This window comes from Engystomops pustulosus, chromosome 7, assembly GCF_040894005.1.
Source record: "Engystomops pustulosus chromosome 7, aEngPut4.maternal, whole genome shotgun sequence".
Taxonomy (NCBI): Eukaryota; Metazoa; Chordata; class Amphibia; order Anura; family Leptodactylidae; genus Engystomops; species Engystomops pustulosus.
In genome coordinates, this window is record NC_092417.1 from 123,930,826 (window position 1) to 123,951,609 (window position 20,784).

A 20,784-nucleotide genomic window follows, 5' to 3' on the forward strand; every position below is an offset into this window, starting at 1 on the left:
ATATATCCGAGTATAAGCCGACCCAAGTATAAGCCAAGGCCCCTAATTTTACCACATAAACCTGGGAAAACATACTGACTCGAGTATAAGCCGAGGGTGGGAAATGTATTGGTCACAGCCTCCCCATTATATAGCCTGCGGGACCCTGCCCCATAGTATATAGCCAGCCCCCTGCCCCAGTATATAGCCAGCAGTGGGGGAAGCTGGAAAGGTGAGTTTTGATATATTTTTTTTATGTGAGTGCATGCAGCTCTCCAACTATGGTGATGTTACTTCCAATTTGCAGTGTGTGGACTACACTATAACTGCTTCAAGGATTTTAAGGACTGTATTTACACTTTTCAATGTAAAAACAAGAGCATAAGAAGCTTAATCCCTTTAGGACGCAGACAGTTTATAGCATAAGGCTCAGCCCCATTTTTTGTAATCTGACATGCGGCGCTTTATATTTTTGAACACTGCTACTTATCAAAGCGATTATGGGATTGCTTTTTCCTCAGATGTTGTACTTCACTTAAGTGGTAAATTTTGTCTGATAAGTTTTCAAAATTTTAAATCATCTCATTTTCAACCATTGTTAACCAATTGAGATCTTCATAGTTATTAAATCAAAATGGAGGTGACATTTAGAAAATTTTGTAGGTTATATGTTCATTTAGGAAACAAAAACCAAATATGCCCCTACATATTATGGCACAGCCAAAGCCAAACAACTCCCAAACCGCTACAACCAAAAATACCAAAGAAAAGAGCTGCCAACGAGTAGTATAAAAAGGCATATCCTTTATTAATATTCCATACAAGTCAAAAACAAACATGTATATCCCACAATGGGGAGATCAAGAAATAAATTCACATAGGGGAAACAATTAGTCCTAGATGAAGGGTGGGCCATCCACAGAGTACTTATGGCCCCCTCCTTATTACTGAATGTCCTACGGTCAACAAATGCCCTCTATAAAAATACAATAAGTCCAACAATGGAACAAATAAGGGTAAGGTGACAATGATAAAGTGAAACCAGTAATTAAAGTAAGCCAGAGGTACCTTCCGGTATTACAGGTTCAAAAACAAGACACACTTACCCATAGGCATAATGACGGGCGGACCGGGGACAATCAGACGGGAGGGCCAAATGAATTACCCTGATGCGCGTTTCACACAATGCTTCGTCAGGAGGTAAAGTATTGGTGTTGTGCCAAACCAAAGTACTTACTGTCAGTGTATCCGATTAGAGGCGCGCCTACCACGTGATGCACCAGCACACTAAGGTCGCGCACCGGAAACGCGCCACCAAAAGTGCGTCCGCCTGGATCACATGACAGTACAGGTGCTACCATGAAGATGTGTCCCAAGATCGTGCACTTCCCCATGCGCGAGTCTGGCACACGTGCATAGGCACGCCAGCAGGACGCCGCAGTATGGGTTAATAGGTACGTGTATGATACAACTTAAAATTTAGTACAAAAACAGAATGACAAATAAAATAAATTTAAATCAAATCAGGCCAACCACTTCTATTGAATGTCAACCTGATAGAACAAATTAATGCACACAATTTTCTCATAAACAGAATAAGTTGATATACAATGTTTTGATATGCACAAGAATTTACAAATTTAATAATACAACAACCAAGTATGCATAAAAATCCCACCCTACCAAAGTACATCCAGGAATGTAAGTTCCTTACAGCATCACAATTTATTATATGCGGTCTATAAAATATGTCCATTATGTCCATTAAAATTGCGTCAACCCCTCTAATGAATAAAACATGGATATGAATGTACAAATGTCGCTCTATACATAAATGCCAGCAGCCCATACGTGTCTGCCCACAAACCCCTAGTGAGTACAGAAGGGAGCTGCCAGGATTGTAAGCTATAAAATTTTAGCTGTTTCGTTATTGGGGCCATATGACAGCATTTTTTTTGCGGGATGAGATGCTTTTTCCATTGTTACCATTTTTGGGTTGATATCCCCTTTGTTGAGGGCAAGAGTAGAAAAGCTTCAATTCTGTACTGGATTTTTTAAATTTTTTTGTTCACCGTATAATAATGATGTTATCTTTATTCTATGGGTCAATATGATTACTAAATTTGCCAGATGAAACCCTAATGTGGGGAAAAATCTATCATTTTCCATCTTCCGAGTGGCATAATATTTTTCCTTTCTTGGCTAAGGAGCTGGTTGTTGGCTTTTTTTGGCGGGACATGATGTACTTTGAATCAGTATCATTCTGGAGTAGATATGTTTTTTTGGTCACTTTGTATTGCATTTTTTGTGGGATGAAATAGCTAAAAATCATAATTTTGGTGGGTTAACTTTTTTTTCTACGGTGTTCATCAAGCGGTTTCAGTAATGATTGTCCTGGGTGCCCCTGTGGCCCCAAACCTCGGGTTGCGGGCGCACCCGTGTCTCTATCCACTCCCCAGCCCTCCTCCGCATTGTCTTACCAGCCCCCAGCCCCCGTGTCCGGCAGCCTGGCATGTGTGTCCCCATCCCCTGGGGTGCGCGAGACGGCACTTGAAGATTTGAAGGGCCAGCGGAACTCCGATTGGTGCTGGCCATTCCAGGATATGGATAAAAGCCGCCCTCTCCCAGCATTCCCTGCCAGATCTTAGTGCTCTATGCCGTTGAAAAAGCTTGTGTCCTTGCCTAGTGCCCGTCTATTGATTTCCCGCTGTGACCCAGGTTCTGTTCCCGATTACGCTCCTCTACTGTCAGCCCTGATACTCTGCTCTGCCTTTGACGTTGATCCTGTACTTCCTGTCTCAACCTCTTTCCTGTCCCCCACCATGAACCCTCCTTACATTTCTGTACTTCTCATTGGCCACCACTGCAGACAAAGGCGTGTCTGTGGAGTGACCTGGTGGTACCCTGCCACAGCAAGTGCAATATGATTTTCGACGGGCTCTGGTAAAAACCAGGTACCACTTAGACTCCATTCCTAGGTGTCGGCTTACATTATCGCTCGCGGTGGCACAGGGGGTCCACTACCCCTGAATTCTGACAATCTTTTTTAAATGTACGGATCGTTACGGACACGGTGATACTATGGGGCAGATTTATCAAGCTGTCTGAAAGTCAGAATATTTCTAGTTGCCCATGGCAACCAATCACAGCTCCCGTTTAAAATATTCATGAGCACTGGTGAAATGAAAGCTGAGCTGGGATTGGTTGCCATGGGCAACTAGAAATATTCTGACTTTCAGACTGATTGATAAATCTGCCCCTATATATGTGTGGTTTGTTTTAAGATTTAGAATTTTTGTGTTAAATGTCTCTTATGTTTATGGGGCTTATGGGCATTTTTATTAATTTATTTCTAAGAATATTTTTTTTTGCATTTTTTTTACTAGTTTCAACATGGGATATGAACAAGCAATCATCTGATTGCTTGTTCATGTTAATACCCTGCTAATACTGATGTATTGCAGGGTATTATCTGTGTCAGCCTAAGCTTATGATAATTTTTACAGTTTATCATTGCAGCCCGAGGATAAAGTACAGTAATTTACCGGAATCCAGAGAGCTTCACTAGAGGTCACAGTGGTCAGAAAGATCTGTAAGTTGGGTGCTGCCCGTATGATAATCTTTATCACAACAAAGCATTCTTTGTGGTGGCTAGAAGAACTTATTGAACACATCTACAGAAAAACTAACCAAATGCTTAACAATACCTTCATTGTATGCTTATTTCTCAATTATTATTATTGTTATATTATACATAGGCATTTTTCAGAAAAATTTAAAATCGTAACATTTCAGGTAAAAGAAAGTGTTTTCCATTAGATCTTGTTTTATGCAGTACACTGTGTGTGCATTTTTTCAGCTTCTCTATTGGAAACTGGAAGTATCCCCCTTTTTTAATACAGGTATTACTTGTATTTAGCTTAGCATTTTATGTATATTAAGGATATAAGATTTTTCAAAACACAAAAACATGCATGGATATTTTGATATGTTTGTAAATTGCCATTTTTAAATACAATATTGCTTAAAAAAGAGCGGTCACCAGAATTTTACATCTCACACCAGTAATACCTGCTGGTAAAGGGTTGAAAGTCATTCCCATATTAACTTAGATTATCTAGCACTGAGGCACGAATGAGTATAGAAGAGTCATGTTTCTGTGTCTCTTCAAATCTTAGCCTTAGCAGACAGGAAGTCCTCTCCCTGTCTACTTTCTGACCTTAAAGGACACCTGGCATCAGGTCTCCGTCACTATTTCTGTCACCATTACCTGTTGGAGCAGCTCACAAGGATTCCAGCCCAGCCTTTCTCTAGGCAATTTATACATTAAACATTGTAAAATCATCTTTTTTTTATTATGTAAAGGAGGCTGGTCACATGAGGCAGTGATGTCACCCCTGTTATCCCTCCCTTCTCCTCCCCCTGCTCATGTCTGTGTGTAATGTATAGTAAAGCATTTCTAGTGTATGTGCTTTATCTGCTGACATGCTCTCCCTCCTAATACACATGTGTGAGACACAGACATCAGCTACACATGAATCTGACATGTACTGCTATTACATGGCTGCCTGGAGCTGTTGTATCTCTCCTATACACACACAGGCTGCAGGGGGCGTGGCCGCCAGCACCAGGAAACACATTGAGGAGCCATTACACCATTATACCTCACATCATTATACAGGCTGTCAGTCAAGCAGTGGGAGTGTGGCTGTGCCTCCCACTCATGAATAAACTGGACAGCTTGAATATGAAAATGACTCATCATGGACATCTCATAGGTCATTTGCATACAGCTTTAGGACCTTATTCTTAAGTTTACAGGCATGTAGAGGGACAAAGAAGGGATAGAGGCAATGCTTTCTAATGGCAGTTTATGAAAATATATTTAAGTTTAGGGGGTTATTTTGCCTGACGGGTTCACGGCACAGTAAACCAGCAGTGAACACTGTCTGAGAAACTGCAGAAGTTCTCACTATTTCATGAATCTGCTGTGGGCATAGCCAACTGACAGTGGGTGGAGCTAACAGATAAATCAGAAACAATTTTACTGGTGGGAGGAGGCAGATTTAAGATGGAACACCTGCATTGCACTTTTCCACAAAAGGCTCGGTGGGATGGGTATGGGGGGGGGGGGGGCTGGAGTCCATTGTGCCTGCTCATGATGACCAATATAAGATTATGACAATATTAAAGAAAAGCGGATGCCCATAAGTAGGTAAATATGACAATTTTATTAATTTCACAGATACAAAAAGAATAAAAACAATTAAAAAAGCACCTTAGGTGCTCTACATATACCCTTGTCCCCAGTGCACAATGATAAACGGTTCAATGCATATAAACAGGCTGCAGTATTCATATAAGAGGCACCATCAATACAATATATTACATTATATTTGAGCCATAAAAGTGGTATAGTAAGTGTACATTATAGAAGGTGCTAGGGTAGCCACCATTTACCTGGATAGAGGACGTCAGTGTTTGGGCACTAGGGGCAGTAATCCCCACGCGTTTCGCCTGTACCAATATGAGATTACTGGTAACAAAAAAATGTGGTTGAAGCCACAGATTTAGAGGTGCAGTAATTTTATTTGTGTCCATGTCCACATGTCTGGTTTAGCACAGTACTCTAAGCTAAATACAAGTAATACAGAGATTCCAAAGCATTTTTGATGCATAATGGATATATGGTATAGTCAAATGGCAATCAATATTCTTTAGTACACTTAACCTCAAGGTGCACCAGGACGTTATAGTACGTCCCTGCGGGTAGATATTTCCCACGCCAGAACGTACTATAACGTCCTGCTTCTGGCACCGGCTCACGAACAGAGCCGGCACCAGAAGCAGAGGCTGCCAGCTGTCTATCACAGCTGACCCCACATACTAACACTCACAATCGGAGCAAACTCCGATCGCGATTGTTAACCCCTTACAAGCCGCAGTCAAGCATGACCGCGGCGTGTAAGGCTGTTCCCCCAATGGATCGGATCCTCCGTGCCCCTTACAGGAGGATACGATCCACTTCTGGGCAGCCCCGAGGTCTGCCGAGTGCCACTGGAATGCCCGATGTTCCTGACAGTCAGACCCCTTCCGGGTTTGACTGTAAACTGTCTGGGCATGCGTCTGCATGCTCAGACAGTTTACACTGCTCTACAATGAATTAGTATTGTCAAGCAGTGTATTAGACTTGAAACAGCGATCTGAGCATCACTGGTTCAAGCTCAAGTATGGAAAAGTAAAAAAATGTAAGAACACTAAAGTTTACACATTAGAATAAATAAATAAAATAAATACATAAAAATATAAGCCCCTAAAATGTCATTTTCTCAATGAACAAGATTTTCTCCAAATTAGTTTTTATTCAGTAAAATTGATTAAAATACACAAAACCCCCAGATATTTGGTATCACTGCATCTGTAACAATCTGCATAATAAAACAGAATTGTTATTAGATCCCCAAAGTGAACCCCGTAAACCCCCCACCCCCCAAAAAAAATTCTCCAAAAAAGATAGTTTTTAATTAATACCTATAAAAAGTGCTCTAAAAAGTGATTGCTAAAATTAACATTTTCGCCAAAATTACTTTTTATTCAGTAAAAATGGGAAAAAATGGCGCTCCATAGAATAAAAATAATATACTATTTTTAAGGTATGGTAAAAAGCCAAAAAAAAAAAACTTTCTAAAAATTGATGATTTTCATTTCCTCCACCAACAAAGAGTTAATAAAATCTCACCAATTAGCCTATAGATTCCCCGAAATTACGTACCAGAAAAGTGCATCTCATGTGGCAAAAGAAATAAGCCCCTATAGGTCCACATTAAAAAAAAGAAAAAAATTATAGCCTGTACAATGTGACATAGCAAATCTGATCTGGATGGCGCCTCCTTCCCTTCTATGCCCGGCCGTGCGCCCATACAGCAGGTTACACCCCATACCCCATACACCACATATGGGGTATCACTGTACTCGGGAGAGATTGGGTAACAAACTTTGTGGAGCCTTTATTCATTTAATCCATTGTAAATGTTTAATTTTCCACCCAAAATGGGTGTATTGTGAAAAAATATTACAATTTGCAGACTGCACCTCCATTTTGTTTTAACCCCTATAAAACATGTAAAGGGTTAACAAACTTCTTAAAAGTGGTTTATCATACGTTGAGGTGTGTAGTTTCCACAATGGGGTAATTTACGAGTCTCACTATTATTTAGGCCTCTCAGTGTCAATTAGAAGTTGAGCAGGTCCATCTAAATACAGGTCTTGGTGATTTTACAAAAAAAAGTGAAAAATGATACCTAAATTCTGAGCCTCATAACATTCTAGTAAAATATGTGGAATCTTAAAAAAACATGCCAACATAAAGCAGACATTTGGGAAATGTAAGTTATGAATTTATTTGGGAGCTATGACTATCTGCATCAAAAGTAGAGAATTTAGAACGTTGAAAATAAAGAATTTTTCCAAATTTTTGCCAAATTTTGTTTTTTTTCATAACTAAACGCAAAAGATTTCATCCAAAAATTTAAGTACAATGTGTCACGAGAAAAGAATCTCAAAATCCCCTGGATATCTCATAGCGTTCCAAAGCTATAACCACTTATAGTGACACAGGGAAGATTTGAAAAATGAGGCCCCTTCTTAAAGGCCAAAATAGGCTGAGTCCCGTAGGAGTTAAATACCTTTCTCATCGTTTGGCACAGACAAGCACAGAGAACAGACAACCAGATACATATTTACCTGAGGCAATCAATTAAAATGTAACAATTAAAAGACTATATAAATAAAATGGCTACATAACTAAGAAGCAAATCTCCCCTTCTATACATCATACAAATATAAAGATGACATAGATACTTCCTACCCGTTTTCAGCTGTGACAGGAAAACATGGAGCATCCTGTGAGCCATTTTGAAAAGTAAAAGAACTGAATCAGTTCTCAGTGGCAGGGAAAACACACACAGTCACTTGTTTATTATAAATAATTTAGGGAACTCATTTAGAAATCTCCTTGAAGACAGGAAGCTCCACAGAGGGTAATTAACAATGTACACAGAAAGAATGTCCCTTTTTCATTTAATTGGATTCACAAAGCTGTACTAATTGCAGGGAGAAAGGTCAGGGTAAACATTATATTATAAATAAATCCATTATTGGCCATCTTGAATTAATTTAAAGTGTGTATTTTTATCTGCTCAATTCAGTATGTTTAATACATTCCATACACATGTATGGGTAAAAAAAATACAAGCTTAATCTCTATAAATAGATAGGGCAGCACAGTGGCTGAGTGGGTAGCACTGGAGTCCTGGGTTCAAGTCCCACCCAGGTCAACATCTGCAAAGAGTTTGTAGGTTCTCTCCGGGTTTGCATGGGTTTCCTCCGGTTTCTTCCCACACTACAAAACGTACTGGTAGGTTGTTTAGATTGTGAGCACCATGGGGACAGGGACCAATTTGGCAAGTGCTGTGCAGCGCTGTATAATCTGTAGGTACTATATAAATAAAGAATTATTATTATTAAAAGATACTGTATCGTCCAATTACAGAACACTTTCATTACTGAAAGCATTAAAATTCCATTTAACCTCTTAACGACTTGGCCCTGGTGCTACAAATTGCAGTTCATAGTGATAGTATTGAATATTCCATAACGTGTACTGGGAAGTGGGGAAAAAATCCAAATGCAGTGAAAATGGTGAAAATTGTATTTGCACCGTTTTCTTGTGGGCTTGGTTTTTACGGCTTTCACTGCGCGCTTCAAATGACATGTCTACTTTATTCTTTGGGTCAGTACAATTACGGGGATACCAAATTTGTATAGGTTTCATAATGTTTTCATACATTTACAAAAATTAAAACCTCCAGTACAATATATATTTTTTTGATTTTGCTATCTTCTGGCATCTGGCATCATCTTTTTCATACTTTGTTGGGTGGTGTCATTTTTTTGCGACTTTTGATGATGTTTTCAATCATATTTTTATGACTGTACAACTTTTTGATCCCTTTTATAGATTTTAATATTTTTCAAAGTGGCAAAAAAGTGCCATTTTCAACTTTAGACGCTATTTTCTGTTACAGGGTTAAATGCAGTAAAAAAGTAAATTATATTTTGATAGATCGGGCATTTTTTGATGCAGCGATACCGAATGTATTTATGATTTTTACTGTTTATTTATATTTATATGACTTCTAGGAAAGGGGGGTGATTTGAATTTTTATGTTTTTTTATTTTTACTATTTTTCAGACCCCCCTAGGGCAGTGATGGTGAACCTTTTTGAGACTGAGTGCCCAAACTACAACCAAACCCACTTATGTATGTAGAAGGTGCCAACGTGGCAATTTAACCAGTAACATGTTACTACCTGTTTTGTCACAGTTTTTAATTGTATTGCTGTCCTAAAGGACACCAATGTAGTTGAAAGAAAAAGGAGAAATTCAGATTATCATTGTAGTTTCCTTCCAGGGTAACCTGAAGAGAAAGAATTGCGGTGCCCATAGCAGGAGCTCCAATAATAACGCAGCCTTGTCTGCACCTCCATGCTCCTCCTCTAGTCCTGGGCAGCTAACTATGTGTTGCTTTAAAATCGCCCTGATCACAGCACAACCTGGGTGGCCAGGGACTGCAGGAGGGGGCTTTGAGTCATGTCTGGAAACTCTCTGCAGGGGTGATGGCCTGGGTGCCCACAGAGATTGCTCAGAGTGCCACCTCTGCACCCATGCCATAGATTCGCCACCACTGGCTCATTGTAACAAATCCTCAGAAACCATTCAGCCTCAGGTCAAACGAAGATACGAGGCTGTCATGGCAACCGTAGGCCACATTTTAGCGACGATGCGCAGCCACACTTTAAGTGCCGGCGGCAAACAACAGGTTAACACCCGCAATCGGTGCAAGCACCGACTGGGGGTGGAAGCGATGGGTCTTTGTGGCAATATGCAGCAAAGACCATCTCTGTATGAAGAGGGCTCAGCGTGTGAGCCCTCTTCTTACACCCTTCATAGCTCCATCACGGAGCGTGAATGGGGTTTAAGGGGTTACGCCACGACCCAAATGACTTCAAAAACTCCCAAAGAGGTTAAAATATTTTAAAAAGCTAACCATAATGGTAACCTGGAATTAAAGATACCTTTTTATTTGTTATTATGATGCTTGATCAGCCTCTATTCTGTTCCACAGAAGCAGATGTGGGAGGGGCCTAGCACGCACATGCACAGGACTTATAGGGGCAGATTTATCAAGCTGTCTGAAAGTCAGAAAATTTCTAGTTGCCCATGGCAACCAATCACAGCTCCCTTTTAAAATATTCATGAGCACTGGTAAAATCAAAGATGAGCTGTGATTGGTTGTCATGGGCAACTAGAAATATTCTGACTTTCAGACAGCTTGATAAATCTGCCCCATAGAGGCAGTTATTCCACAACTCATTGGCCTCAATTCTACATCACTGACTTTAGAGTTTACTTCCACCTGTGGTGTTCAAATAGTCCCTGCACTTACTGATCCCCAGCACAGCAGCATGCTGTTACCTTCTAAGGCACTGAGACTTATTTTCTTTTTCAAGAATATCATTATATGATAAGGATTTAACCCCTTATCACCGACACTAGTTTTCAGCTCAATGACCAGACTCTATTTTTCAAATCTGACATGTCTCACGATAATTGGTTATAACTTCGGAACGCTTTAACAAATCCTGGTGATTTTGAGAATGTTTTCTCGTGATACATTGTACTTCATGTTAAGTGATAAGTTTTGCGATTCGTTCTGAATAAAAGTGAAAATTTGGCACAAGTTTGTAAAAATTCTTCATTTTCCAAGTTTGAAATGTTCTGCTTTCCAGACAGGAAGTAAAACTACCCAAAAAGCTTGATAATTAACATTTACGGAATGTCTGCTTTAGGGCACATTCACATGGCTGTCTGCGGGGACGTACATGCGGCCGCAAATTTGCGGCCGCATGTACGTCCCCATAGACGGCAATAGCGGCGCAGCGCAGATGCGGTGCCACACATGTGTGGCACCGATCCGGCCCGCACACCGCAAAAAGATAGAGCATGCTCTATCTTTTGGCATGTGTGCGGCCGTGCGCCGCTATTCTCTATGGAGGGAGGTTATTTTATGCATCCTCTCATTTTTCTAGGATGTTATTTTCATGAAAATTGCCAAAACTCACATTTTGAGGGACAACTCAGCTTTCAAGTGACTTTGAAAGGCCTAAATAATAGTAACATCACATAAGTTACCCCCTATAGAAACTTCACCCCTCAACGTATGTAAAACAACTTCTATTAAGTTCATTAACCCTTTAAGTGTTTCATATGGGTTAAAACAATATGGACCTGCGATTTAGAAACTATGGAATTTTTTGGGAAAATACATTCATTTAGGCCAAACTGACAGTTTCAGAATAAATTAAATGATGAAACGCACTGCAACGTTTGATGCCCAATTCCTCCCGAGTTTACTGATACCCCCTATGTGGTGGTAAACTTCTGTACGGGCGCACGGCCAAGTATAGAATGAATGGAGGCGCCATTCACAGCAGATTTGTATTGTCACATTGTACAACCTATATATTTTTATTTTTTTTGGTAATGCAAACATATGAGGGCTTATTTTTTACGGGATGAGATGCAATGTATAGATAATTCATTTTGGGGGTCTATAGCTTATTCATCAGATTTTATTAACTATTTCAAGGGGGACACAAACAAAATCATCAATTTTTATTTTGGATTTTTAGCACTTTTTTTCCCCCCTCTCACCGTAACATAAAAATAATATTTTATCTTTATTCTCTGGTTCACTACGATTGCGGTGATACCTCATTTATATAGTTTTTCTTATCTTTGCTCAATTTTCCTGAGCAAAACCAATATTGGAGAAAATTGCATTGTTTTTACTATTGACAACTTTATAGGGCCATAACTTCTGTATTTTTCTGTTGTCAGACCTCGTTGAGGGCTTATTTTTTGCAAAAAGAGTTGTTCTTTTCAGTGTTATCATATTAGGGAACGTAACTTTTTTTGATCACTTTTTAGAACATTTTTTGTGATGGTGTTTGATGAAAAATTGTATATTACAGGAAGTTTTTCGAGTTTTTTACGTCGTTCACCGAACGGGTTCAAGATTGATTTAGATTTATTGTACAGATTGATACAGACGCGGTGATACCAAATATGTACATTTTTCGTGTGTTTTTGTGTTTTATATACTTTATTCGCATTTTATGTGTAACTGGGGAGATTATGGGACTTTTATTTTATTTATTTAATTATATAATAAAATGATTTAAACTTTTTTTTTTTTTACTTTTTTACATTTTCTACTTCTTGGCTTGAACATCGTACGATCGCTTATTTAAGCCTTTACACTGCAATACACTTGTATTGCAGTGTATAGTGAAAGTAACTGAGCATGCTGCGCATGCTCAGTTACTTACAGCCGGGTCCTGCCAGGAAGGCAGAACCCGGCGGGTAGAGGAGCTGGAAGCCCCGGGTCACTCGTCGGTAAGCACACCGGGGGATCCGATCCACGCGGGCCATGCTTACACGCCGCGGTCATGCTTGACCGCAGCGTGTAAGGGGTTAAACACCCGGGATCTGAGTTTTTCTGATCCCGGGTGTTAGTGCCGGGTTTAGGCTGTGATATCACAGCCCGACACCGGCACTTGCAGGACCCGATGTCCCGAAATCTTCTTCTGACGCGCCGCCGTAGAAAGGCGGACGCATCAGAAGAAGTACCCTTAATGACTGCCGTAAAAAGCCAATACGGCGGTCATTAAGGGGTTAAACAACCTGTATATTCATAAATATTTACATCCTGAAACTTTCATGTCAGCCTCATTAATAAAAACTGTAAATCAGTCTAGTCTAGGTCTAAGGCTAGATTCACACGAACATATGCAGCATACGTCAGGCCCAAAGGAGAGGAGGAGGGTTGACCCCCCATCTCCATAGAAATGCACGGCGTACGGGCTGTGCACACAGGGAAAGATAGGACGTGTCGCAAGTGCCTTAGTTGTTCATAGCAACCAGTCACAGCTCAGCTATAAATTTTTTAAATCTGTTAAAAATATATATAAAGCTGACCTGGGATTGGCTGCAGGAGGCAACATACACTGTCTATCTGTAAGGGTTGTTATAAATTAGATAATTTTGCTCATAAAATGTAACATATATACTACACCAAGGACTATCATATCATATATACACACTATACTGAGGAGTGATGGATCATATACCATATACACTCATGTATAAAAAATGTGCTAAAAAAAACCCAGCAACCCAAATACATACATACTCAAAATAATAAAGGGTCGGGGCACTTCTTAAAAAACAATATATTCTTTATTTCTTCATTTTAAAATTGCAGGGGACATGGCAAAACCTCTGCCATGTCCCCTGCAATTTTGCAATTTAAAAATGAAGAAATAAAGAATATATTATTTTATAAGAAGTGTTACTTTGGATTACTTTCACCTGGAGTCCTGGCAGGCCACGCACACAGAACTCTGCAGGATTGAGGATTTCCTTATGGATTGTCACCCATGTGTGAGCACTTGCCAAAGATCAGGGTGACCATGGGGTCTGGGTCTGTATATGCAAAATAATATATATATATATATATATATTTATTATATACACACATATACTATATTAACAGTCAGTCCGCAGTACGTGATATACACTCACCGGCCACTTTATTAGGTACACCTGTCCAACTGCTCGTTAGCACTTAATTTCTAATCAGCCAATCACATGGCGGCAACTAAGTGCATTTAGGCATGTAGACATGGTCAAGACAATCTCCTGCAGTTCAAACCGAGCATCAGTATGGGGATGAAAGGTGATTTGAAGAAAGGCATCAGATGTACCCAACATCTGATGGCTACTTTCAGCAGGATAATGTGCCACGTCATAAAGCTGGAATCTCAGACTGGTTTCTTGAACATGACAATGAGTTCACTATACTCAAATGGCCTCCACAGTCACCAGATCTCAATCCAATCGAGCATCTTTGGGATGTGGTGGAACGGGAGATTCGCATCATGGATGTGCAGCCGACAAATCTGCGGCAACTGTGTGATGCCATCATGTCAATATGGACCAAGATCTCTGAGGAATGCTTCCAGCACCTTGTTGAATTTATGCCACGAAGAATTGAGGCAGTTCTGAAGGCAAAAGGGGGTCCAACCCGTTACTAGCATGGTGTACCTAATAAAGTGGCCGGTGAGTGTATATACCACCTATCAATTCTCAGTATAGTTTGAGTAATATATTTTCTGGCTCCTGATGCTGGTTGTGGGTGCCTGTGTCAGGACCAAGAGATGAGCTGTGACCACTAATTCCTAAATGTGGCTAAAACAAAACTCATTGGGGGAATTCATCATACACTGGCGAATCACGCACCAGCATTTGATGTAAACATCACCTTCGGATCTATCAGGAGGCTCCGATAGAATTGATCAGTGGCACAATTGGATCTATGCCACATCCTGTCTTGTGTGGAATTTTGCTACATCATATAGCTTGTGCCCAGCTGCAGGGCATGAAACATCCTGCAGCAACCACCCTACTGCAGGGCATGTCCCTTTTAACCCCTCCATCCCTAAAGGGTTATGTAACTGCACAGTTATACGGGGCTAAGTTATCATATGCCGGCGCTAAGTTCCTTGCATTGACTCTGGCCTAATAAATCTGGACGGATGGCAGTACAGCACAGCGATGCGCTGCGCCAACCAGGGCACTGCACCACCAGAGCACATCTACAACAGGCTATAGGCAACTGCACCTCCCGATCCCTACCTCTTTACCAGGAAGTGCGACTAAATCGTAACCGTTTTCAGGATAGATAGAAGATGGCTACATAAATGGATGGAAAGACAGATAGATAAGGGATAAATAGATGGGAGATAAATAGGAAAGATATGATAGATTACAGGGGAGGAAGAAATAGATAATGAATACATGGATTCTCACATGTTGTTGATCTCTTGATTTAAAGCCATGTTGTTAGGGGAGGACTGACCTCTGTACAGCAGGCTACAGTTACCTTGGATGTGCACTGTAAGCACCTGTGAAACTGAGGCTTGCAGTAAGCAGTGGAGATCACAGGCATCACTCCTGTAGATGTCTGAGCACTCTGCCCCTCATCCTATTTCACTTCCTATTGGATGCACAGTGTCAGCTGATCTCTCAGTGTGGAGAGGAATATGTAGCAGCTAGCTGAGTCCATAGACTCGACCAGATCATCTGTAACTCAGGACGGACACAGCTACCAGCAGGGGGCGCCAGCAACCATTACAGGAGTTCTCAGTAAGGCTGCATATTTTTTAATAAATGTAAATGCTGAAAGTACTTCTTACAATGCAATGAATTGACAACCCCTTTAACATAGCCAGGGGTACACGTGACAAAACAATTGCTCTTAAAGGGGTTGTGTCACCATAGCAAATGGCTGTAATTGGGTCCAATGCATTGTGACAAGTACTTTTACACTTATTACAAAATCTGCAGGCTTACTGAGATAACTCCTTTTGTCCTGGTTGCTGGCGCCCTCTAGTGGTAGCTGTGTCCCGTCCTGAGCAACAGCTGATCTGGCCGAGTCTGCGCACAGGGAGTCAGCCAGCTGCTCTGCACTACAGATCACTACATGGGCTCACAGCTCCTCTCCACACTGAGAGATCAGCTGACACACTGCAGCCAATAGGGAGTGAGAGAGGAGGAGGGGCAGAGATTGTGCTGTGATGGCCACTGCTTACCAGCGTCACAGGAGCTTCCAGCAGCAGATACAAGGTAACTGCAGCCAGACATGACTATCTGCTGCACAGAGGAGTCCTCCCCTAACATGGATCATAGCAATATATCAGCCCTTCCTCCCTCCACCATTAGTCAGGTCACACAGGAGCCTACAGCAGCAGATACAAGGTAACTGCAGCCAGACATGGCATCTGCTGCCCTGAGGAGTCCTCCTCTAACATGGATCATAGCAATGTAGCAGCCCTTCCTCCCTCCACCATTAGTCAGGTCACACAGGAGGCTGAAGAAATAACACAAGTAACAGGCTGAGCTCTGACATGTCCTGATGCTGTCCTCCTCCTGTACTCTCCACCATGCACTGTCCCTCCATGCTGTCCTGCAAAGGGGCCCCTGTCCCTGACAGGGCTAAAGATCAGTAACATGTGAGAAGCTGTCACCTATTTATCTATCCAAGTCCTATTATCTATCAATCATATGTCATCTATCTATCCATCTCATATCTATCTATGTCATAAATATCTATCTAGTGATTTAGTTGCAATTCAGTGTATTCTCACAGCATCATGCTAGGTCTCAGGGGTAAGTGTCACTTTGGAGTGACGATACACGTGGGGTTTGCCTCCCCTGCACCCACCTAGACTTCCGCCATGCATGTCGGCTTGACCGACCATGATGCTGTGAGAATACATAGTACATGTGTAGTGTGCAGGGGGCGCCAGATTCAGGATTTCTGGCGCACGTTCTTCATGAATCTGGTGCCCCCTGCACTGCTTTGAAAGAGTGCACCAACTTTTTTTGTTGCACTTTTAACATGGGGCGTATGACACATTTCTATTTGACTTCTATTGGATCAGTAATGCAGGGACTATTTGAGCACAGCAGGTGGAAGGAGACTCTGAAGGCTGAGCGCTCTGTAGCACTGAGTTGTGCAATAAGTGCCGCTGTCAGTGCTGTGCATGTGCCTGGCTAGGCCCCTCCCACATCTGCTTCTGTGTGGAGCAGAATAGAGGCTGAACAAGCATCATAATAACAAATAGAAAGGTATTTTTACTTCCAGGTAACCATTACAAATATTTTTTTGAAATATTTTAACCTCTTTGACAGCTTTTTGCAGTCAATTGTTTCGTGACATAACCCCTTTAAGGAAAGACATTTTTGTGGGACTTGGGTAATGCATATAAAATTGTGTTTCTTTGTGGACAGCATGGCATCGCTAGGTCAAAAGATCCGGGGCGTTCCCTGAATGTCCCGGGTCAGCGTTTGTCGAATATGAACTGACTTATATGATTGTACAACTACCGAATTGATCGTTTGGTCCCCTGATGAACACGTTGGGATTAGAATATCGGGATTGGCACTATAATTGCACTTTACAGTCTGATGTCTAAGGTTCACATTTTACTTACATTGACTGGCCTGTCTGTGTATATGTCCTGTCTAGGTGCTACATGAATGCTATTTTATGCAGCATGATATTTTGGGCTCTGCTATCATTATTTGACACACATATACCTGTTGTCTTCCCCCACATATAATACATGCTCTCACTTTAAATATCTCACTTAGGCTTAGATAGGCCACAGTTAACCTGTGGTACCCTTTTATGTAGTAAGATATGCATATATTGTACAAAAATTTATAGAAAAATGCATTCTCTTCCCAAATTAATATATGTACAGAAGTAAAAAGGGATAACAAAGAATCCTTGACAGATAGGATAATGTTTACAATTATAATTCCCTGATTCTCCAGTTGGTAATTTAGTTAATATCCCAATTCTTTGTTCTTACTAGTTCCCAACCCTCAGTAAATATTCATCTGACAAAACGTACCATAACCAAATCTTCAAAAGGAAAAGAATAACTCTTTTAACCCCCCACCACACCACCCTATGTCCTTCCTCTGCCTCGAGGAGAGAAATGTTTCATAAAGTCAATCTTCCAGGGGTGTCAGCACCTTATTCTTTTTTGGCTCCTTTTGAGTCGATTGTTTTCAATTTGTAACTCTAGTACAGCTTAGTTTTGACACTTTAATTTCATGTGAATAGATAATGTAAATCCAGATGTTAAACAAGCTGGTAGTGATAAGTCTTTCTGTATCTAATTTCTACACTCACCAGCCACTTTATTAGGTACACCATGCTAGTAACAGGTTGGACCCCCTTTTGCCTTCAGAACTGCCTCAATTCTTCGTGGCATAGATTCAACAAGGTGCTGGAAGCATTCCTCAGAGATTTTGGTCCATATGGACATGATGGCATCACACAGTTGCCGCAGATTTGTCGGCTGCACATCCATGATGCGAATCTCCCGTTCCACCACATCCCAAAGATGCTCTATTGGGTTAAGATCTGGTGACTGTGGAGGCCATTTGAGTACAGTGAACTCATTGTCATGTTCAAGAAACCAGTCTGAGATGATTCCAGCTTTATGACATGGCGCATTATCCTGCTGAAAGTAGCCATCAGATGCTGGGTACATTGTGGTCATAAAGGGATGGACATGGTCAGCAACAATACTCAGGTAGGCTGTGGCGTTGCAACGATGCTCAATTGGTACCAAGGGGCCCAAAGAGTGCCAAGAAAATATTCCCCACACCATGACACCACCACCACCAGCCTGAACCGTTGATACAAGGCAGGATGGATCCATGCTTTCATGTTGTTGACGCCAAATTCTGACCCTACCATCCGAATGTCGCAGCAGAAATCGAGACTCATTAGACCAGGCAACGTTTTTCCAATCTTCTACTGTCCAATTTCGATAAGCTTGTGCAAATTGTAGCCTCAGTTTCCTGTTCCTAGCTGAAAGGAGTGGCACCCAGTGTGGTCTTCTGCTGCTGTAGCCCATCTGCCTCAAAGTTCGATGTGCTGTGCATTCAGAGATGCTCTTCTGCCTAACTTGGTTGTAACGGGTGGCGATTTGAGTCACTGTTGCCTTTCTATCAGCTCGAACCAGTCTGCCCATTCTTCTCTGACCTCTGGCATCAACAAGGCATTTCCGCCCACAGAACTGCCGCTCACTGGATGTTTTTTCTTTTTCGGACCATTCTCTGTAAACCCTAGAGATGGTTGTGCGTGAAAATCCCAGTAGATCAGCAGTTTCTGAAATACTCAGACCAGCCATTCTGGCACCAACAACCATGCCACGTTCAAAGGCACTCAAATCACCTTTCTTTCCCATACTGATGCTCGGTTTGAACTGCAGGAGATTGTCTTGACCATGTCTACATGCCTAAATGCACTGAGTTGCCACCATGTGATTGGCTGATTAGAAATTAAGTGTTAACGAGCAGTTGGACAGGTGTACCTAATAAAGGGGCCGGTGAGTGTATATGGTTGAGACCGTATCATGGCAGGTTTCTTGTCAGCAGGCATAGATAGACAGATGTGGTTGTCAGAAGTGAAGGATGTATTCTCAGATAAAAGATATGTTCAAAAAAAAGTATACACTCACATTCCAGTCGGCATTTAGAGATTTAACTAAAAATCTACAAAGATCATTGCACCTCGTGTTGGGAGGTGAAAAGTTTAGAAAACTACATCCAACACGCAATAGTCCCGAGAGGCCTATGTATTACCTAGACCCAGAGTTCCCGAATTAAAAGTACCTCACTGGGCTACCTATGATTTATGAACATTCTATTAGAAGAGGAAAAATAATTTAGAGAAATTAGATAAAAAAAACTGCTGGAACAGGGCCGAAAACCCACGGCAACAAATTACCTTTTGAGGTGGGAAAGTCACCATCCCGTTAAGGAAGGGGATTCCCAAGGGACAGTACTTTAGGGTAAAGAGAAATTGTAGTTCCAAACAGGAATTTTTGTCCCAGGCTGATACATTGAGAGCAAAATTTAGAGAAAGGGGTTTCCCTGATACTGTCCTAAGGGACAACTTTTCAAAGTTGCTTGCAAAGACAGAGAAAAGATCTACTGGTAAGAGAGATGAATAACAAGAAATGCCTGAATGAGAAGACAAGAATGATCACTACATTTGACACTGGGGCAGACAAAGTGATTGAAAAATATTGGGCTATCCTACAAATGGATGAAGACCTAAAATATATGGTAGGCCCCAAACCCTTAATCAAATTTAGAAAAGGTAAATCTATAAGGAATAGACTAGAGAAGAGTCATTTTGTGTCTCCACAGCCTCGGGGATGTTGGTTAGATTGTAAAATCAATGGATGTTACAAATGTGGGGGCTGTGTAGCCTGTCCCTACATATCCACAGGTAAAACCTTCAAGGGGGACGTGAGTTGTATGAGATAAAGGATTACATTAATTCTAAAAGTGTGTGTTTCAACATAAAGCCACTTGTAAATGTGGATTGTAATATATCAGAAAGACATTTAGAGAACTTAGACGTTGTGTGGGTGAACACCTAGGCGATATTAAGTATCCTCATGTGCACCAGGTGTGAGGGAATAGAATCTATTCTCTATTGTGTTCACATACCATGTGTTTTACTATACCCAAGTTCCATCCCCCGTGTACACAGATCATCTTTCAGTTACATCCTGTATTGGCTATTGGAATGTGAGTATGCTCAGTAGGTTCCTTTGTCCCAAGAACCTATAAAGACTGTCTGCAACCTAAATAAATTGGAATTCTCTCAAACATGTGAAGGTCTGAGTGATTCACCGAGCAGCTCGTACTATACAATGATTTGGAAACACATCACATCGAGATATGGGTATATTTCCCTAACATAAATTGGCGCTCGAACAGCGACATGGGTTTGCATGACGCCTACCGGACAATTTAGGGATCATCCTTTCAGGACAGACAGACCATGCAGCTGCACAAAAAGGTAAGAAGCTTTTTCTTACAATTTGCTCTGTCTCTCCTTGTTTGGATTTCCCCACGCCCGGTGAGTTGCATGCCTATTTTGCCCAGTCCAAAGAATCTTGTTAGTTTATTTGAAAACTCCATGTGATGTGTGGTAATCTATATGGGTATTGTGTGAGTTTGAACATGTGTGTTTGATAGCGCTATTGTGATACTGTACTGTACTGGTTTTAAGAACGTAAC

General features: G+C 41.2%; 1 protein-coding gene across 3 annotated transcripts in view; it reads right to left on the bottom strand.

Annotated features, from left to right (window-relative positions):
* Window positions 1-20,784, bottom strand: part of NECAB2 (N-terminal EF-hand calcium binding protein 2) — a 535,939-nt gene that overhangs the window by 406,742 nt on the left and 108,413 nt on the right. Inside the window, exon 1 of one of the 3 annotated variants that reach the window (XM_072117737.1) lies at window positions 7,847-7,942. The exons of the other annotated variants lie outside the window; for them this stretch is intronic. Coding sequence (XP_071973838.1) covers window positions 7,847-7,892 — 46 coding nt within the window. The 5' untranslated portion in view covers window positions 7,893-7,942. Of the gene's footprint in view, window positions 1-7,846; window positions 7,943-20,784 lie in introns of those variants that run through there. 3 annotated transcript variants of the gene reach the window in all.